We start from the raw sequence: 21,676 nt of genomic DNA on the forward strand, positions 1-21,676 counted from the left end.
GACAGTTGACACTGTTTACATACATTTAGACATACTCACAAGGACGAGTCCTGCAGTAACACGTAAAATGCATTCTTACATATATATATATATATGCAAGCAGCTCCTGCCTCGAAGCGCCTTTGTCTGTGGCAAGATATTAATGCTGCCTGTCGTATACCATATAAAGCTCGAGTTTACATGTTTGCATAGCACAATATAGAGCTTCTTATGGAAAAGCCTAAACACGCCGCATTTTCTTTTTGTAGTCTCGAGTGTTAATTCTTTGGCAAGCCAATTAACGTAATCAAGACCAGACCACTAACAATTAATAAATTATTGTTTAAAAAAAAATTCCTAGTCCGTACTTGTGGCAATGGTAGACTGCGTGAAATTCATACGGATACATTTTTCTTGGAAACGATTATAGTAAATTAACGCATCAAACAAACGGTCATACATTCCATCGCGTCAGTTTGGCGTCATGGTAACAGTATTGACTAGTAATACGGTAAACTACACGTTGTCCACGTTGCAGAAGTTTTTCAAAGTTCCAATTGTCGTTAACAATAACAGGCATAACAACACCACAGATACTCCGGTAACATTTGAATGAACAGGATGCCCCGTCCTCAGGTATCTCTTCGACAAGCCTTTGATTTCTATTTCAGCAGAGCTAGATGAAATATAGGAACGCATGCAGTTGCAGCAGCAGAAGCGACAACAACGAAACTGTTCCCCGACGTAGCTCTGCGCGTCGTTGCGTCTATATATTGCTTCAAGGTGCGAATGCATATTGGAGGCCGGTGGTGGTGCCCTGGAAGAAGGCTAAGGACAACTAGTGAAGTCGCGCAAGCAGAGAGCCGCATAGAGAAGAGGTCCCGTACGGAATACGGGGTTGAAGAAAAGAAACACGCGGCCGTTAGTGCCTGCGCTAGTTGTCGCCGTCTCAGCGCTCGCTGATGATGGCAGAATTTTTCCGTTTCGGTTGTTTCCTTGCCCCCTCGCCTCTACAGCTGTAGTTCAGCCGCAGCCGATATCGTGGTGACAGCTGGCGGGCGAACGGAAGGCGGCAGCAGTACAACAGGCGCGGTCTAGCTAAACGAAACGCACTTACCAATAAAGGCCCCTCTGTCTCCCCATTGCCCGACTCTACCTCGTTCTGTTCACTGATGCATTGCAACAGCAAGCAAGCGTAGGACTAGTAGTATGCACTCGTTATCGTATTAACAACTTCAGAGGTAAGAGTAGTTACACTGATCGACAGCGGGAACACGCACTAAATGTTCTGCCGTTAGTTTCAATTGTGCGACAAGCATAATTGTAACTTGGCAATTAGCTGTGGAGGGGCAGCAGAGCAGTGTATTTGCATTCGATTATGAATGCGTAAGTTTATCTTAACTTGTAAGGGACGCACGTGGCTGGCACGAGTTTTACATGCGGTATAGCTCGTACATGGCGGATATGTTACATCTTCTATAGAAGGAGGCTCGCGAAAGGTATATGAAACATTTCAAGAAAAGCTTTCGATTTTCCATACATCAATGTTGTCGACAGCTATCAGCCTGCTCTGTATGTTCACGTTTGAAGGTATACGCGAAAACGTTTAGCCGCTCAGTCTCAACAATAATCACTAGAATACGCTGTCTGATAACATCAAAAATCTACCAGGATGATAGATTAGCTAATATAGCGTTAGGAAACGTTAATAATGAGCTACACATGTCCACAACAAAAGTGAAACTTTTGTTAGGGGGCTGGCGTCGAATGATACAAATTCAGGCTAGACCGAACAAAAACTTCAGGCAAATTAGGCAAATTGCGTATTTGGTTAATATATGTTCTGTACTGGAAAATCTCTCTGAAATACTGCTACCAAGGCCACCAATTTCACGCATGCGTTGCAGCACTGACAGCTTTTAACTAAAATAATAAAAAAGTCAATCGTGAACAGTTCGTGACGTGAGCGCTTACCTGCGTCACACAAAGCGTCAGCTCCGTAGAGCCCAGTTGAATTCGCTCCGCTTTCTGTTAATGTCGGAAGTCGCTGAAGATTGCTTGCTACATTGTGTACAGCAGTGCAAACTCTGATACCGAAAAAAACGTCACAGTATAGTAGACTTGTGACAAAATCTAAACTAATTCATTTAACGTATTATGATATTGACAGATTGGGTTGTATGATGCGTAAACGTAACAACCCAGTAGTTATAATGAAAAGTAATTACAACACTGCTGAATGGATTTATTGGATATGGAGAGGCGCGGTGCAATGACATTGAAGAAACGACCCGATTGCCATATACGTGTGACAATAGCTAAAACATATTTTCCAATAACAGCGAGTCTATTGAACAATTTCGAAACAAATTAAACGACATAGATTGATACGACGACTTTTTTCCCCGGGATTTAAATTAATAGTGCCTTGTCATATAGCTTCGTACCGATAGTGGTTTTGGCGTTGTAACACTGTCGCCATCACGCCTGACGCTTTCCGGCGGAACCCATCATCTGGTGCTGCAAACGAACTTGATGACATATAATTTTAGACGCACCACTTCCTTCGGTTGGCAACCTGGCATTTGACTAGGTACATCATCTAGGATTTGCATTTAGACAACGCATGCTAATGCACGATAAGGAATAGGGTCGCGGTCTCAAATTATTTTTCACCTAAAATTTAAATTTGAATCGGTTATTTCTTAAATATGCCAACGTTCAAGTTCTTTCTTTTGCTATTCCTAAATCAACATAAACTCCCAGGTACGTGTCTGATTCTTGGCGTTTGACTCCCAAAATGTAGTCAAATTATCTAATTGTTCATAACTTTTATATTGCCTTGTAATTACACTTATAATCCATTGTAGCAAATTGTCGAGAAGCACTGCACGTGTTCGTTACCTACACACACACACACACATACACACACACACACACACACAAACATACATACATATATATATATAATGTGATGCACATAAAATCGTTGGCGGGATGTTTGTCCTAACAGCCGTACGTTACTCCAAATGCCAGACATAAACGCATTATTTTTAGAACGAATCTACAAACCTGTTATGACGAACAACAGTGCGTTGTTTTTCACAGATCAGTTATTGGTTGATTTCTTGACATTAAATGAACCTTACCAACATTAAAACCTTATTTTTTTTTGCCCGAAATCGACAGTCGACGATTTTTTCGATCTCCATGAGGCTGTTGAAAAGTGTGGCGAGGGTTTCCGGCACGCTTCCGGAATAAAGGCTAGATATAGAAGGGGTTATAAATTAATTAAAAAAAAAAAGTTTAAAAAAACACTTCCTACCGACAGCCGTTTTAAAGAACTTGACCTACTTCAAATTCATTTCTCTTTTGTAGATTTTAGAATTTTTATTTATAGTGAACGGTCACATTCTTTATCTGCTATTAGGCCCAAAATTTAATTCCGAACATTTTTTTTGTGAGTTTTTTTATTTTTGTTTAAATTAAAAATTAAATAGAGTGTATATCGTTCGCTACACGGTTACTATCTTTGCGGGTTAAAGGAGAAATATTTTGAGAATGACTGGTAAATGCTTTGGGCCCCGAATTGAAGTTGTAATTGCAGTGGATGAAGGCTATATTGTATAAGCCTGACAATAAAAAATGGCACTCCTAGCGGATCGAAAAAAAAGTTGTTAAATTACTTGTTTATGTTTAGATCCAGTCTTGAAAACAAAGAAAAAAAATCTCGATTTAGATGCGCACCGTGTGTATGGGAAGTTTCCGCGCACAAACAAATGCTTCTCCTAATATTCATAGCGAATTACGGTGAAAGGTGAAACATGCTAAAGAAAGGAAAGTCACGTCTGGACCTCATTTAAGTTGTCGGTTCTGTGCGCTTCTTTGCTTCGCTAGGCCTTTGCCAGTGTTCCCGTTCATAGTTACGTGGCAATTCGAAATTCTAGTTAATGTATGTGACCGTTTTGCTTTTCTGATGAAGCGGCTTCAACGCTTCTTCCCACTCTTCTCATGTTTTTTTCCGCCCTATGGGATGTCCTATTCCGCTGGTTTTTATTTGTCGTTCTTGCCTTTTCACCTCTTCTCTCGTACTTACGAACACTTATATAAGCAGTAAGCTACCCCACTCTTGTGGCGGCCGTTACCACTGTAACTACTACGGTTGTTTCAATCTCCTCCCACTGTACTCCCTCTTCCTCCTTTTCGCCCTCGTTCCTTCTAACTCTCTTCGCCCCTGTTCGGCGTCGAACTGCCCCCTTATCCACGTGTTGCCATGGGAGCACTGCCATGAGAGATAACGCCAATTATAGCCCACTGTTGCACTTAGTCTGTAGCCGTACTGAGCGGTTGACAGTCACCGCGCCTGCTGATGTGGGAAGACGCAAATGGAGAACAAGGGGAAAAGAGTAGAATACGGAGAGGTAGAGAACAACCAGCGGCGGCGATGAGGCGCTAAGGGGAAGCAAACAAGAAATGGCCATTTCCCTCGTTTGCTGCTCCGCCTTTTACAACCATTCCCAAAGCAGCAGCACGCGACGGGAACTTTGATGGTATAGCAGCTTACTGCTGCCTTACTCAAGGCCACTGCTGTTGCTAGTAGCACCACATACGACTGCTACAACGGCTTTAAAGGCTACTGATGTAAAGGATGGCCTGGTAGACGGGTGGGCAAAATGCGTAATGATAACGAAGTGTAATGGTGTGCATGGAATAGTCCTATCGCCGTTTACCTACTCTCTCAGAGATAAATTAAGAGCGGGAGAGAGAATAAGCCCCGCGTTCGAACAGAACGAAGTAAAAGAAGACGAGCGACCGTTAGGGGCAAGACAAATACAAAACATAAAAAAAAAGAATATTGGGGCCTTGAGACGGGATTGGACGCGAGAGGTGATGCCGTCATAGGGAATAGGTAGCATCAATGTAGGGTCAGACAGTGAATAAAGCGAATGTGTCGATTGTCGATAGCGTGCTTATTCCTGGGCTTTCCCCTTTTCGTCTAATAATAATTTCCAACAGCCTTCAACGATTTCTGCGAATTGTTGTAGGACATTATAGAAATCCTCCCGTCCATGCCGCCGCACAGGTCGCCATCGTTCCGCCATGTAACGATTCCTAAATTGGCAGTATAACATCAGTCGAGGCAGCACGAATCGCCAAAGGGGGTGGAGTACCACACTGTAGACCGCCGAAGAACAGATTTAAGCTCAATTCACTTGTCCGGTCGTCTATCACGCGGAAGCAGTAATGGAAGGAATAAAACAGCATGTTTCATGCCTTCCCCACCGCAGACATCGTACTTTATGGGTCGCGTTACCAGTGTCGAACAGCCGGATAGTTGTAGGCTAGGGCAGCTTTCTGCAGGTCTGATGAAAGTCCCAGAGCTATGCTTCTCTCAGGTCAGTTCGAGGACTTCCGACCCTAGTGGCCCGTGGAAGAAAGGTTAACCCACCGTGTACATTATTCTTGCTAAGCATTTCACAGCAGAGAAATGTTTCTCTTTTATATTAATTTTAGGCTGTCATCAATAATAAATGCGGATTAATTAAATTAATAATTAACATGGATAGGAAAAATAAAATACGTTGTGCTTCATTGTAGTACATATAGAAAGTCAGATGTACCTATCGCCTGCGTCACAAAAGCTACTGTTACGCAATAGAAATTGTTGTAGCGTGTACGCGTCCGACGTACCATGTGAATAGTTTTATATTCACTGGCTTACATTTACATACGACTATAGGAAAGCTATTTTGTATATATTGAATCATTTAAATATAAATTCTATTTATCGAATAAATTCAAATTCAGTCAAATGGCTTATGGAAGTGGGTGGCCTCTATACATCTTTACGCCTGCATATTGATAAAGGTATCGGCAAGCATTTTCAAGCTGCTGACAAACAATGCGATACGTCTATCAAATTGGCATATCGTATTCCGATGTTTGTAGTCGTCATTGTTTGCCCAAATTGAATTTCATCCAGGCCGGCATTCGCGTTTCGGGCTAATATCTCACCATCTAACCAGTACAATTGTAGTCAGCGCTGACCAACAAGATAGCGGTGTTTAAATTAAATAGAGATTCACTTCTTCGAGTAGCATATGGAAATCGGAAGACGGAGCAACGAGAAACTATTGAAGTGGTGCATGTTTACACTCCGAAGCAGGACCTCCCATTGTCGTCGTGTAAAATCGGTAATAAGGATCAAAAATGGTGCACTTCGAGATGGGACAACGGTGTGATTATTTGCGAATTCCAAAGAGGTAAATTCGATTCGTATAATATCCTCCAGATCAGGTTAAAAGACTGCGGACTTGTCATGACGAAAAGTTGTTGCGACTCAAGGAGGCTGCATTCAAGGGCAGTGGACTCGCCAAGAAGCTTCGGTTAGGTGCCCGTCTTCGTTAAACAAACTAACCGAACAGGAAAATTTTTCGAAAAAAAAAAATGCCCATCATACCTTCAGGTATGCTGGCGAACGATCTTCCGAAAGCTGGGTCATGCTAAAAATAAGAGGTACATCAGAGGTTGTAATGTGGCCCATGATTTCTATCACTGGAATAATACGGTTCGTACAGGAAATACTAAAGTAGTGGTGTTTTGGGAAGCAAAATGTTCTGATGGTGATAATGCAGGATGGATTGAGGATGTGACAGCGTTTGGCGTATTTGGCTAGGTTAACACTCACTGCCAATGGGTTTCATGGCCTGCTAATTCATCAGAGGTCGATCCGACAGAAAAACGCCCGGAGACTCGATAACAAGTGATCCAGATCCGGAAAAAAATCTAATGCATAACAATTAGAAATGGCGGCGCTAGGAGTGAAGGTTGTTATCGCTGCAAGAGGCGGTACTATAAGATACTCGTTGGCGGTTTGAAAATTATCTCCGGTGCCTTTATCAATATGTAGAGTAGCAATGTAATGTAGAATAAGCTTTCGTAGGTTAAAAACCTACGAAAAAAGCAAAAAAATGTCTCGTTTTAATATTACGCAGTTTGTTTTTCACTTCTATTTATTAATGTTTATTTGGTTGAATATCGATTGTACTTGATTACATGGAAAGAATACCAAAATAACACGTGTTATTATGCGAGCGACTGTGTTGCGACTGCTCTTCATCCTCGGCAACAGTGAGAATACCTTGATAGGTTTTGCAAAGGGCCTCTATCAGGACAGCAGTAAAGCTCTGAGGCAGTCGCTTTCCCATGTCACTGTCAAGTCCGTCTATTCTTTAGTGGAATCAGGACATACATTATTTGTGCGCAGTCTAATCAATAAGACCCTGGGCTGTCTGTCCTTTGGGCCGGTTAATTAGTCCGTGTGCGATCATGTAAAGAGCACAATTGTCATCATCACAGAACGACGTAATAAAATAGATACATCAATTACGACATCGATGCGTTTATGAGTTATGGCAAATATATTTTTGACAAACAAAGAAAAATGAATATTAACCCTACATAAATAAAATCTTATGGATAGTACATTTCAAGTATTCAATGCGAAAAAGCTGTCCGGTCCGGCGTGACACCGATCTATACTATAAGCGTGTTACCTATTTCTGCTTGACACCCTAAACTACCTTAATAACAAGTATATTCATTGGTTCTTTTCCGAAGATGTATTATGACTGATTTTACTCACAATTCTCGCATTTAAATCCAATCTTTATCTATTATTTTCAGTTCGAAGAAATAATAGCCTTGCTATTATTATTACTATAACCTGTGCCGCACCTATTAACAAGTGCAAATCGAAGATGGCGGGCCAGATTGTTTCTTCAATTAGAACCTCATGATGACTTGCATGAAGCAGCATAAGATTTTTAAACTTGTGTACAAAACAACACTTATGTCTAATCCTATTTAATCGTGCTTGGTCCATGCACAAAATCCAAATGGGTTCGGACTCCTCGGACCCATAGTTCATCTCCCAAATATACATACTGATGCATGTTGGAATCACAAACGACCTGAAAATGCTTGCACTTTTTCTCTGCGATGTGTAATCCTATAAAACATCTCTTTCTTGGAGTGACCTAGGCGTAATCGCTACACTCTGCATGAAGCTAGTAAACGCGCGCTTCAGAGGATCCGCTGCCCAGATTTCCACAGCACCAGATCGTATGGTTCACTAAATAATTGGATAAGCAATAATATACGTTGCTACCTCTACTATTTTTTCATTTGTGAGTGATAAAATTCCATGTACCGTTGGAGCGTTCTTTTTTGTTCGGTAAGTATAGCTACTGTACATGTTGCTTGAACTGATCCATTTTCCCTCGAATCCCAATTCGTTTTGCGTGCAGAAACAATTCTATAGCTAATATATATGTAACAATCATCCCTAAAAGAAATGGAAAGTCTCTCCAAAGTGGCTCCAGTCACGTAAATGCAGCAGGTTAATTAAAGAGCAAAAATCCAAAGAGTTAAGTACCCTTAGCTATAGAGCTCTTGCCGAACCCGCCACATTGATCCTGGCTTACGTCGGTATTTTTCTTAACTTTGTGAACCGAATAAGAAATGTCGCAAATGCCGTCATGCACCATTTATGCATCCATCTTTCAAACTAAGGACGTAAGGTAAAATGCTGCGATTCAAATGAAACGTCAATAGCCCTGCGGGGCAAAGAAATACATACCCAACGAATATTGCATCATTAGCAAACGAATATTCAAAACCGGAAGTAAAAATGGCAGTTTTTTTTTTTTTTATATAAAAACCTAGTATTGTAAATTGTGAAGAATACACCTCTGACATTTCGATTTTGTCGATAGATGGCTGTCACAAACGTTTCCGCTCTGTCGTGGAAACAAACCGGAAAGGCAATAACTCGTCGCTCGACAATTTCCAGGCTCACATGCATCAGATTACGCCTTCATCACCTGCTTTACTAATCTACGGATTGTTAATATTAGCCAGGTGGCTAACAGCGTAATACAGTTAGATTTACGAGTTTTTCGTGACCGGAAAAACATGACTATGATAAGAAGCTTGGCGTTACTACGCTGACGTCAGATCTATACGTAATTGTCAATAAAGAGAATGTGTGCCCTTTTGGAGAAGCAGGCGATTCAAATGCGTTAATCAGACAAACGGCGCTGTTTGAAGCGTGCCTGAATGATCGCAATTGCTCGTTAACATTTCTATCATAAAATGCATATGCTTACATTCAAAAATAATAAAAAAAAAACGTCGAACTGAAGCCTAATGAGCAAAATCCATTCTGCAAAGCGACCCAAAACAACTCTATATATGATACTATTTGTCTTCTTGTCGTCCACAAGGTCTTCGTTGGCGATGTCACCGTTCATCGGCGCGCGTTCAAACTTTGTAGCTAACGCAGCGTTTTCTTCGAAGAAGAATCGCTCTCTACTATGACGAGTTAATGGGTAACTGGCGTGCGAATAAATATTCGTGAGGATCAAAATGAAGACACTTCTCCTTTCGTTTTCTGCCCGTCTCTCTTACTTTTGTAAAAAAAAAAATGAAAGCGTTGAAAGTTGGCAGAAATGGGCGATCACAGGACTACGTAGCGGTCGACCTTTGGTTCTCAGACTGGCTCTTCGTAGAAAAAAAGAAGGCAGCTACTAGCCACCGCTACTGACTGCAGGAACCAGAAACAACAGCTAGGCAGCTGCGCCCCAGAAAGATCATTTTTGCAGACGGGAGGAAACCGCACGGAGGAAGTCAGGGAGGCCCTGAATAGAAGCCAAAAGAAACTAAAAGCAATCCAGTAACGCCACTTTGCTTCTTCTGCCCTTATCGGATCGGAACCATGAGATGGCGCAGAAGAAACCGTTTCACGCGGCTGCAGCGCTGAGGGAAGGCCAGGAAATGAGACCGGCGGCCGCTGGTAAATGCAGAAGTGAACAGCTAGAAACAGACAGCGACACTGCTGCGCGTCCTGCGCTCCGTCCTGCATTAAGGAACTGATTGTAGCCTTGGCGGGCAGCCGGTCGCTGCCCCGGCCGCCTGCAGGCTTCCAGTCAAGAACAGAAGTGTAGCACAAATCAAACCGAAAAACGGAAAATGGAAGAGTGAAAAAACGAAAAGAGCACGAGAAGAAATGAAAGAAGTTTTCGGCTTGCGCAAATCGACGAGTACGGAAACTGGTCATGGACCACACCAGGCCGGTGTTTGGAAAGCTGATGCCGTATCAATTTTGGCCCCCTTCGATCCAAATAACTAACACTATAATGGCACCACTGTGTATAATATACAGGCAGGATAGCATGAAATTAACTCTTTATCGAAAACTTTGTTTCGTTAATGGAAGTCGTTCATTAGTAGTGAAATTAAGGTGATAACGAAACTGATTTGGGGTAATAATACGGACCATAGAAATGCGATAAACAAACAGACGACACCTGCCGATACGATCGCTACTAGAACGACGTATCCAGGCAAAGACCAGGATACACCAAACGTATACTACTGAACTATCATGGGGCGATCTTTCGCTTACGCAGATATTAGCACTACGAAATCTGCTTGCAATATCGGACTAGAAGAGAGCGCAACCGAGTGAACAACCGGCCATACGACAACTGTATATATATAAAAAGTATCGTTACCTCAAATTCGGACACGCACGATATAATAAAACGCTCACATTTCTATAAACCAGTCAATTACTAAACGACATCATTGTATCTCTCGGGCGTTGAAGTGGTCTGGGTGTTTAGTATATAGTAGTGATAATCAGAATAAGCGTACCGTTACGAGTCAAAACTACAATGCTTTATATATTGGCGTGCGGTGCTTCATTGCGGACAACTGACCCAGCAGACTAGTGAAGCAACATCGCTGCTCGTCACCGTAAACGATCGTGTTACTATAATCTTCGAAGGCTGGCTAGAGATTCAAAAGTGCTACAATAGTAGCCTGTCAACGAAACGGAATGCCACGACTCGCAGCGATGTATGAAGTGAAGTTTTTCAAACGGGCGCACACGGTAATGTCGTGTCAAATCCTCGCATGGAACAAAGCTCGGTTGATTTCACAATGGAAAATATTTAATTCACGCACTTCACTAATGCAGCTCTAACGTCTAAATTATATAAAATCAAACAGAATAGCTAGGGCGTAACCAGAGCGGTGAAGTGAGCGCGAATCTTTGCTAACGCCGTACGTGCGACACTTCGACACGAGAACAATTGAAGGAGAAAGACTGAACAGTGATGAAAGATATACATCTTATCTATAAACCAATAGTACACTGTTGCATTTTTGTGTTAAATTTTAGCGATTCATGCACACTTCCGGTATAGTGCTGGCATCACATGAGACATATGAAGCCGTTCACTGAACAGACCGTTTGCCCAGACGCCATTAACATGGTCACAGTGTCATGGATAAACGCGTGATTTCTGTGCGAGATTTATCTAGCTTGCGCAACTACGCTGCTAGTCGCTGTCAAACTATATGAGCACTGCATGAGCAGGAGAGTGCTCGGTATCGCGTAATTTCTATTAATCAAGTGCACGGACGCGATTTCAGAGTTAAAGCGCGTTGTTCGATAACAATGAAACCGTTTGCATTAAACATAGTTTAAAGCAATAATGCTCTAAAGTCGATTCACTCCGATTCTCGTAATGGGCTTAAATTTAAAACCAATATTGGATCAAGCGATGTAATACCATAACACTTGAGATACAGCAACATACCATTGTACGTGCACGATCGGCCTTAGCAGTCGCTATTGGCTTCCTTCGACAATTTCAGCTTACAGAACGCATACAATACGTTCGGTCCTTTTGGTTTATACCCGGCTTATGTATATATACATAGTAGAACTACTGCGACTGGAAATGTTTGGGCAAAGGCGGCTCGGTATATGATAATTACGCGTATCTTGTGATTGACCCCTCGCGGATCACCCTGTATCATCGACTATCCGCCGAATCAGTGAACAAAACTGCTGTGAATACAGTCATTTAATTTGTCGACACAAACCGTTGTAGCGAGCGTATCGCGTGCTTCTCTACCACAACAAACATTAGGTAACGACAACAATGAACGACTGCGGAAGTCGTGCACATCCGCATACATCTTGCATTCAACAAGACAACCCGACTGCTTATCAATTTACCAGCGTTTGGCATCCTTCCGCTGATGTTGTCTACCTTCATATGTTTTTATCCCTGTTACCCTCTTCGCTCCTGAGCCCCCCTCCCCTATTCTCTGCCCCGGAACACTGTTTCTATGTGCAATGGGGGCAAATGCTAAGACGATCACGCCTGGCTACAAACTCCAACGATATTGATATATCAATAATACTTCAAGAGCAGACTGTATGTCGTTGCCATCGAGATAACTGTTTCTTTTATGTAAAATTCACTATCGTACTTTATATACATCAGTAGCTATATGGCACTAGCGTGATCTACAATTTCAAAAGGAAGAAGTGATGAATGATGTATATATGTAATATTCTTTATCTCTGATAATTCGTATAATATCCCATTATAAGTCGTAATGTTTACTGGCAGTATCGTGCTATGAAATTAGCACGCATGCCCTCTCAAACTTACACATTCGAAAATGTATGACATTGTGCAGAACGCATTACGTCCCCTAAACGAATTATTGTATCACTGTGGCAGTAGTAACAAACGCAGGCTGTTGGCAAGCAAAGGAGCTGGTTAATCAACGCATATTTAACACCATTTTAGATTTGCTCGTACAACGATCATTCGAGGTCGATAACGGTCTCCGGCGAACAATTATCTTATCGAACGATTAGTATAATGATTAATTTTAGGACAAAATGAAAACGTAATCAAAAAAGAGCACCACCTTACAGACCTTACATGAACCTGCAACGACCTTGCGACCAGCAACTCAGCTCAGTGATATTCACATTCCCGTGTTTAGATTTGAAATCAAAGCCCTCTTCCAGAAGAAAGGCATCGTCTCGTTTCGCCTGCGCTACACAAGCTTAAGCCATTTACCTCTTGAAACTAAATCTTATGAAAGGTGGCCCTGATTAAGCGTTTCAACAGTAGAGATTAATGCAGCAAGAGAAATCGGGCGTTTTGTCGTGGCCTTTAATAAGAATAGCAGTGTGCATGTTCGTTTATTGCAAATACAGCGCGAAGGATCGCAACGAGAGATTACTATGTATATGAACGCTTTCTTGATGCGTAAGGACCTTTAAGGCACAGAATACAGTAAGTAAAGGCTAATTTAATGAATCATTTCCATTCCAACTGTAATCTAACTAGCACACTAAATAATTCATATTTTCTTGTCACTGATATAATTACAAGGTTGTTTCAGGACGCGCTAACTAACATTGATGTTGAGCTATCTCGCATACCCAAATGGTCACAAACGCTACCGAAAATTTGTCAGCCTTTACCAGGTTCGTCGAGGTAAGAAATTACACCCAGTGATCATCATGGCAGCAGCTTGCGGTGGCGAGAACGAAGCCATTCCCCGCTTGCCCTATCCGCCTATTTCCCTTTGCTGGAGCCTTGTCGGATTCGTTGTGCATTCTCCATTTTCGTGCTTGCACAATGACTCCTGGCGCTCTGATCTCCCTGGCGTTCTCTTCGGTGCAGGAGAGCGGACCAGCTATGGGTGGCCTCATTTCAATATAAATGACCACGCTGGTGGGGGTTCCGGGCGGTGCCCGTAGTCGTGTAGGTTCGACGGGAAATACCCAAGGCCGGCAAAGGCTAGCCTGCCTAATGGGGCTTTCCTTGAGGGCATTACATCCTAGCTTAAGGGGTGCGTCGGACCCTTCACAGCTTTGACCAACAAAGCACTTTTCGCTCCTCCTACAAGTTTGCCCCTGTCCGTCCGGCGCTGGCTGTGCCTGCACACACAACGCGCACAATGTCTCTCGCTGTCGTCTCTGCAGTTTGCCGGTTTATTCCATGCGCACTAGCAATAGCCAGGCCAGCTAGAGTACAGCCAGTTGAGTAGACGGCCTAACGTTGGTTGTTATTCTTATTGCTTCGTCTACGTTTGGTGGTATAATGCCAACCTTACGTGCATCGTGTATTGTACGTGGCGCCTCACGTGCTTTTGGCACGGACAATGCCACACGCAGAAGACAATAGCTTGGTGCACACGTATATAAGTAAGATCTCCTAGCACTAAACTAAATATACCCACTAGCTTCATGGGTCGCTAGTGTTAGCAACAATAATTTGTTTCGTTCATTCGTTGATATTTTTTGATAAATCATTGCTCCACAATAGTATAGAGCCTGCCAGAGCGTCGTCAGTATATTGAACCTCTGTTGTTGATTTTGGCGGATCTGGCGATGCCGTTAACAGCTAAATAAATCTATATGAATTATTGTATATGCAAGTAAAGTTACTTAGCGACCCTTACTATATAGTTAGGCTGCGCATAGCCGGACATTTGATTGGTGTCATAAGGAAGCATTACTAACAGCATTCTCTGAACAAGTAGTCTTATAAATGTATATTAACGACTATTTTATATATGACACAGTCAACGTGTTGTATATTGGGCTCGAGTGATTATGCTTATGCTGAACCTTTTTTAGAAAAAAAACACGTTCTGAAAATTACATTGGTACACGCCGGCGGCTTCGAAGAGACGAATCTACATAAAGTATTGTTATACATTATTATTAAAAAATAGCATCTTTTTCATCTACAGATATCGATAATATTTGTCACTGCATTCAAACTACCGTATATTGCAATAGAGAGCGCTTGACAATGGTCTCTGCCAATGATTTTATATCGATTTTCAATAACAAAGGGGATCTGATTTGCAAACCGGTTAGCTCACTTGCGATTGTTTCGTTGTGTCCCGGTGAGCAAAGGTTGGCACACTTGCAAATTATTTTACCAAGATTCTAAAGGACGCCTTCGCAGCTGTCTGCTCCTTTGATTACCACCCCAGCAACAAAAATCAGCTGGCCATACCCGCAGCCAACGACGTGCCTTGTGTGCCGGACATACCACTGGGCTAAATCGAAATGACCCGGAAATTTCTTTCAGTACTTTTCGAAATCGCCAAAACAGTTGCAGTAAAATTCAACATGCCGAATAGCTCTATTGCACTCCGGGGACTGCATTTACAATATTTCATAATTTACTATATAACATATAGTTAGATAATATTATAAGTATCGTAATAATTATTATTAGGGCAATCGTCCAATTTATGGACTTAAAATAGATAGCGGCAATATTAGCGTTGGCAGAATTAGCGCATTCCCATACACACAGTGAGGTACACAAAATAAAGGTGTACTTTAAACGAATGAAACTCGTTTAAACAAACGTGACTTAAACAAACGGCACAGCTATTAAGCCGGCGCAAGCTAGGCCCTATTTCGACCTTTTTCCCTCTCGCCACGATAATATAAGATTTTCCGTGTTAATTAAATTTGCTTTTCTTCCCGTTCGTCCTAATGAAACCGTTAACCTCCGTGGCATCAGGCAGGCCAAGTAATAAACAATTCTGTCGTTCTAAAGCGGCAAATGAATAGGACGGATTAAATTAACAGACCAGTAAACCGGCATGATCAGCTAGCAGTTGTATCGAATAGCGCTATCAGTTCGACGTCCAACAGCCGCTTACCCCTGGTAATAGTGACTCATCTTCGTGAGGAAAATACGAACTATGCTGTTTACTATGGTCGCGCTCAATAATCCGCCTAACCGATCAGTACCCACTGACGTGAGCTTGTAGCCGCCCCCTGTTACTTGGAAAGCTATCCTACGCTGGCTTCTTTGCACAGTTTGCGGCGTTCGTGAAGCTTGCTTAAATCGTTACACGGTAATCGGCTGGTTGACTTATCTGTTGGGCAAAATTTTGACGACTTCCCCCTTAACAAAACTGACCTCCGTCTGCAACGTGCTTATTGTTTAAAAACCTTTGCTGAACATCGCAATAAAAAAGCTAGGGCTGTTTCATTGTTGCGCAGCTCATAGCTCACAAACTATACGTTTGTAAACGAAACGCTGCCGCCCTATGGCCAATTCCGTTTAGCACCGAACTGTGACGGCCACATACATCAATGATAAGCTTTTCTATTCATATTGTTATTACGATTGAAAACCACTGATTATTTTCACACACTTTCAGCGTCATATAGTGGATACTTTTAGATAGGATTCTCGTTCACAGTAACAAGCTTCCGCTGCGTATTGGCTCTACTCAGCGTGTCACGACCTTCGGCTGTACATGAATCGCGCACGACATGGAAGACTGTATGCTAACATGGAGAGTCAAGTTATTGTATTTCTTCAAAGTAATTGTCAAAACCAAAATACTTGCTCGTACCTCAAAGCTTCATTGTCTATGTCATGAAGTCTATAGTCTAGAGAGAAGTCTTTGTTGGATATGGACAATGAACACTGGCGACGACTCTCTTTGAGTACGTATGTGACAATATTCGATAGCTGAAAGCGTTTGGTTGTAGAAACAGCAGAACAAAGGACATCGACTTACTCAAGGTTGTTGTGAGTTCTTCGCCGCACTTCTATACTGCGTCTCGCCGGAACGCTTAAATCTAAGAAAAGCTTTTCTGACTTCGAGAACGGTCAAACGCCCTGCAATATGTGTTCGTATAGGCTACACTAGGTTTCTCAAGTTCTGAATAAAACGCACACATATACCCATGTTACAGACACATCGATCTGAAGCCCCTAAAGGCTAATAGGGTTTGAGATAAAAATAGCCTCTCACTTCAGTTGAACCTGCGTTTTATTTAGAACTGTGGCTAAGTGCGAGTGCACGCAATTGAAAGTTATGTCTCATAAACATTCGCATAAACTAATCCCCAAATGATTCTATGTAAAGTGTCGAAGATAAAGCGCGATGCAACTTGTCTGGCTACGCGTCGAAAAATAATCGCGCCGTTTACATGCGACTGCGCGCGTTGTTGTGTGCTTGGTTTTGGGGGTTGGGTCTCGAAGGATGTCATTCAACACCACTGCTATTGTAAACCGTTGACGTTTCGCAAAATCGTACAGCACCTGCATGACGCCCAAACGTAAAAAGAAGGATCTTTTAGCAGCACCACTGCTCAAATATTTGTAATCATTATGCCGTATACCAAGGTGTACTTTATTTCTATACAATACTATCGAAACGTTTATACTCGATGACACAATAAAAAAACCCTCACCGTCATCGTCCGACCCTTTTTGATTACTTGTTATATCAGTTTTTGGTGATCTTAGGGTCTTAGTGCTTTATTACTCTCTCTACTCGATCTTGGCTAAGCGAGCTTATCGTTCACCCTGAGTGGACGTAGTACGGGTCTTGTGTATCCCTGTTTGTCCTTTGTCGTTTAATGTATTCGTTATGAGCACCTTGTCGTCGGCGCCTCCCAGTCGCACCGTGGAATGTGCATTCCCAACGTATTATTTTTGCGCGATCACTCATCCATGACCACCGCGTGCACGGTAACCGTGCGCCACGCCGACTAGTATTACCACTTGCACGATGATGGCATTGTTATTTGGATGGAATGTAGCAGAATGAACGTTGGAATAATATGACACAATTGTGAAGAGCTGCTGCGATGACATGCATGCACAAGCATCAGTGACTGTACAATAACTGGGCGAAGGGGAAGAGACAGACAGCCAGACCCAGTGTAACCCACCGGCGCAATCAGTAACCAACAACGAAGAGAGTCAACAAACGATAACAACAACAACGTCGTGGACAGACTCTACAAAGAGATCTAATGCTGATGAGCACAGTCGTCTGGTTATTCTGCACGGAACAATTATATATACGGTATGAGCTGTTTCGTAGCGCGCGGGAAGATGTGTTGCCTTACTTTTCAGTACTGGTAGCCTACAGTAGTTAGCAGCGGTTACCAGGACCGACGCGTGGCAGCGGGTGTACACCAGCGAAGACGACGATTCATTCGGCGACGGTTGGCATTTCCACGGACGAATTCTATTACGTGCATAACGGGCGCAGCGAGCGCATCCATGCTGTTTCTATAACACTTCCAATATGAAGCTCTACACTAATGCGTCAAGGCCTTGTCTATCAGGCAGTTAACTCCCGACTTGAAACATAACGAGACTTCGCCTATTCCATGTGTTGGTCTCCGCTGTACAATGTTTATGTTATGGACAGAAAGATGGTTGACGCCTCAGAAGAACGCGTCTATCTTGTCTGGATACCGACAAAACTCTGATATTTCACGGTCCAGACAAAACGCGCGCACACACAAATGCGATACGGTACACCCACTATGTATTTGTGAGCGCACAAGGGCGAGGAGTGTGGAAGTATATATTACTCGTGTATGCACGTATCTGAAATCCACTTCTAGTAATGCTGTAACGGTACTTTTCGCTCTGGTTTTAGAATGCGGAGTAGGGGCTTGAAAATGATGACCAAGAATACGACTACTAGGAGTTAACGTTTGACTTTAGAAAGGAATGCCAATTGTGCAATCAGCAATCATTATTAAGAACTGGTAAGAGCAGCGCCGGCTAGAACTGTGTTCATTTCTAAATGTTTTAAAAGAAGTCTCAGCCGCTGATACATACCATCCTCTGCCTTGAGATGCGGCTCTCGAAACGATGCAATCGGCCGACCAAGGACTATTGTTGACGCTCTTGCCCATGTTGGCCGTCTGGTAGTCACTGAGGCCTGTTTGGCTTGCTGATAGACAGGCATAGAGCCGCCCCCGTCGGAGCACCTTTTGCCATGCCCCTTGAATCCGCCGTGTAGTTTCCTATTACTCGAACTGATGTGGGTGCATCGCCTGCGAACGTACCGTCCCACACCTAAACTCTAGAGAGGAAAAGAAATCGTTTGAACAACGATTATGACGATATGAAGACCAGACGATAGCAAAGCTGCGTTTCTGCCGTTGTAAAATATAACTGGTGAACGCAGCAGAACAGGCTGTGCATCGCTTCTGTAGTAATTAAGACATGTAAAATAAAGGAATATGGAAAAAAAAATGGAAGCGTAACCTCTCGAATGGCTTGCACTGATGCAGGCCGAATAGAATTGTAGCACAGAATGATGTCACGAATGAACTGAGACTGTGCAAATGATATTAGCCGTGCACTCTTTATGGCAAACATATCTGGTATTAAGTGCCCATACTCCCGTACAGTATCTGTACAGGCGCTTTTGTTTCCTATTAACACTTTTATTCCGTTTTCGTCAATGCCTTCCCCGAACCAAGTAGCTGTGTTACGTACCGTTGCTCTGATGAAACAGAATGAAGACCAAGTGGCAAATCCGCCTTAATTCACTTCTCTTAATGTTGATTATTGGGGTGTGCAAATGGGGCCCAACAGAGTTGCTCCGTACTATTCTGGGTTTGAACAGACCAGCTAAGTCGCACTTTAAAGAAGAAGTGAAGAAGTAAGGGGAGTATCAAAATGCCAAAGCCTCCTAGATAAAATCTCAAGAGGACCTTCTACATGAACGGAGCGTTTCCTCCAAATCCGACCAGGTCTCAGCATAGCATCGATCTGGCGGTGCCCTTGGACAGCTAGGGCCTACAGGTCAACCAGGTCCCGAGAGAATTTAGGAGAGGAATGTTATAGTAGTTGCAACAACTACCCAGGCAAGATCAGTAGTAACAAGAGTCACAGTCGAAAGGGGTAAAAGTAGAGCAGGGGTAAACAACCAACAAACATAAACTGATGGCTCTTACCACTGCTGCGATCGGGGCTATCAGACTAAAACAGCATTTTCATGGATGTTCGATCTTTTGTAAAAAAGGTACAGGCCATAGAATAGCATCGGTTCTAACTGACGTTTGCGGACTTTCTATGGGACGCTAATAGCATGCATCGCTGGCCTTCGTCAGTTGCTGAGACCCAAGCCAGTAAGAACAAACAGAACCGGAAAGAAAGTGGACTCAGGCCAACCAAAGTAACCCAGCTGACGAACGCCGTGTCGCATCTGGCAAAAAAACGCCAATGGTACCCAGCGCATATCATTCCCTCCAACGACGATGACAATGGCGGGAACCAGCCTTGGTTTTTGCAAAGCAGTGTCATTTTTAGTAGGATCACAACGGCGGAAAGCTAAGCAAGACGGCCAGTACTTTTCCAGTAGCACGACAGCCGCCTTTTTGCTAGGTTCGCTCAGGTCTGTTACTCCATAACATCGCCCCTCGCGACAACAAAGACGATGAAAATGCCCGGAATCTCACTCACTCAACCGACCACAAATTACCTGAAGCATAGACTTCAATATGCAACATACAAACAAATACTTCGTAGCCATGTTTATAACTAAGCACTATATTAAAACGATCCAGCCGGATTTATACCATACGGAAGTGGCTGTGGTAGTACAAAAAAGATGTCGCTTATTCAAACACTGGAACGATGCCTCACGTTTTTGACACAAACACATTATGGGCACAAAGCCATGGTCATAAAAAGGATAAACAAGCTAAACAAATTTGCTATATAATGAGACCAAAGGAGAATGTCATTCATGGAGGAATCGGTACATATACATAAAATGAAAGTAAACAATAAAATGTCGCAGTATGAAAAGGAAAAATTACAAGATAGATAAAACCACGTCACTCATTCATCATATGGTTATAACGGCTACTATGTAAGGCCCAGTGACGATAACGGCAACAGTAATATTAGCAAATGGTCTCAATAAAATTATTTTGATTACTCTTGCCACAGGCCCCAGCGCACGATTTATGACTATTCGGTTTAGGCAATGACAATGCCCCGTTCTTTCTGTTCAAAAGACTTTCATCGCGCTTTTTTCCCCATTTGGTCATTCCCGCCATTCGATAAGTCAGAACAGGCCATGTCTGACCAGATCAATGCTATTAGAAAAGAACAAGAGGAACGATCCAGGACAGCGTGGCCGATGGTCGGTCGCCGTTACCAGTTTGTGTGAGCACAAAGAAAGCGGCTATGCATATCGGGTAGAAAACGCGGAAGGTTGAAAAAACTGTTTTGAGGAAGCGGCCAAAAGAACTGGAATGAGCTAAAGTATGGCTGAGCTCACACTCAGCCAAAGCAGACTCAGAGCTCACTAAGTAAATAAGCAAACGTGTGGGTTATACGGAGGCAGCTAACCGAACGTTGATAGTCGTCACTTTATGGCTATCTAACCAGCAAAACCCAGCGTCGTTCGTCGTTGTTGTCATTTCCGGCAACTCATCGGAATCCATACGACCAACTGCCGTAATAGTGCCAATCACAGCTGGTCGCAGGGGCAGCACCTAACCGTGCTGTCGTTCCGACTGCTGGCTGAACGTCGACCAGTCGTAATGACGGCGCTGCCGTTCCTCTTACGAACTGCGTACTCTTACTGTACTGCACAAAAGTGAGGAGAAGAGGTATGAGCAATGGGAAAGGTAGCCTGACAGCAATAGCGGATCGAGGGTAGGGGATGTAAGACAAGCTGAGAGGAACGACGAACGGCCGAGGGGTTGAGTCAACGGACAGAAGCTTATAATAGTTTCAGCACATTTCGAAGCGATACGAGCAGCTCTTATGGTCATCTGTCGAAGCAAACCAGAAACCCTAAGAATCTGCTCAATCCTCTTTTAAGTAACTCAATAACTCTGCTTTTAGAAGAGTAGTGCTTTCCTGAAGAACAGCAACGCTTAATATGCTTCTAAATTCTCACTTCTGATCTCGGTAGTTTGTAAGGATTGAAGGACAGTACAATATGAGCATATGTATCTATTATGGTGTAGGACACACAAGATACAAAGTAA

At 42.9% G+C, this 21,676-nt stretch overlaps 1 protein-coding gene across 5 annotated transcripts in view; it reads right to left on the reverse strand.

Annotated features, from left to right (window-relative positions):
• The window catches only part of LOC111252086 (uncharacterized), a 34,299-nt gene that overhangs the window by 2,024 nt on the left and 10,599 nt on the right, over positions 1-21,676 (reverse strand). For 2 of the 5 annotated variants that reach the window (XM_022809502.2, XM_086992232.1), the window contains 3 exons: positions 18,498-18,744; positions 2,427-2,499; positions 1,954-2,066 (listed from right to left, as the gene is read on the reverse strand). The exons of 2 other annotated variants lie outside the window; for them this stretch is intronic. In XM_022809502.2, coding sequence (XP_022665237.2) covers positions 1,954-2,066; positions 2,427-2,499; positions 18,498-18,627 — 316 coding nt within the window. In that variant the 5' untranslated portion in view covers positions 18,628-18,744. The remainder of the gene's footprint in view (positions 1-1,953; positions 2,067-2,426; positions 2,500-18,497; positions 18,745-21,676) is intronic. One more of the 5 variants, XM_086992336.1, reaches the window with a different exon arrangement.

Source organism: Varroa destructor, unplaced genomic scaffold (assembly GCF_002443255.2).
Source record: "Varroa destructor unplaced genomic scaffold, Vdes_3.0 BEIS01000001.1, whole genome shotgun sequence".
Lineage (NCBI taxonomy): Eukaryota > Metazoa > Arthropoda > Arachnida > Mesostigmata > Varroidae > Varroa > Varroa destructor.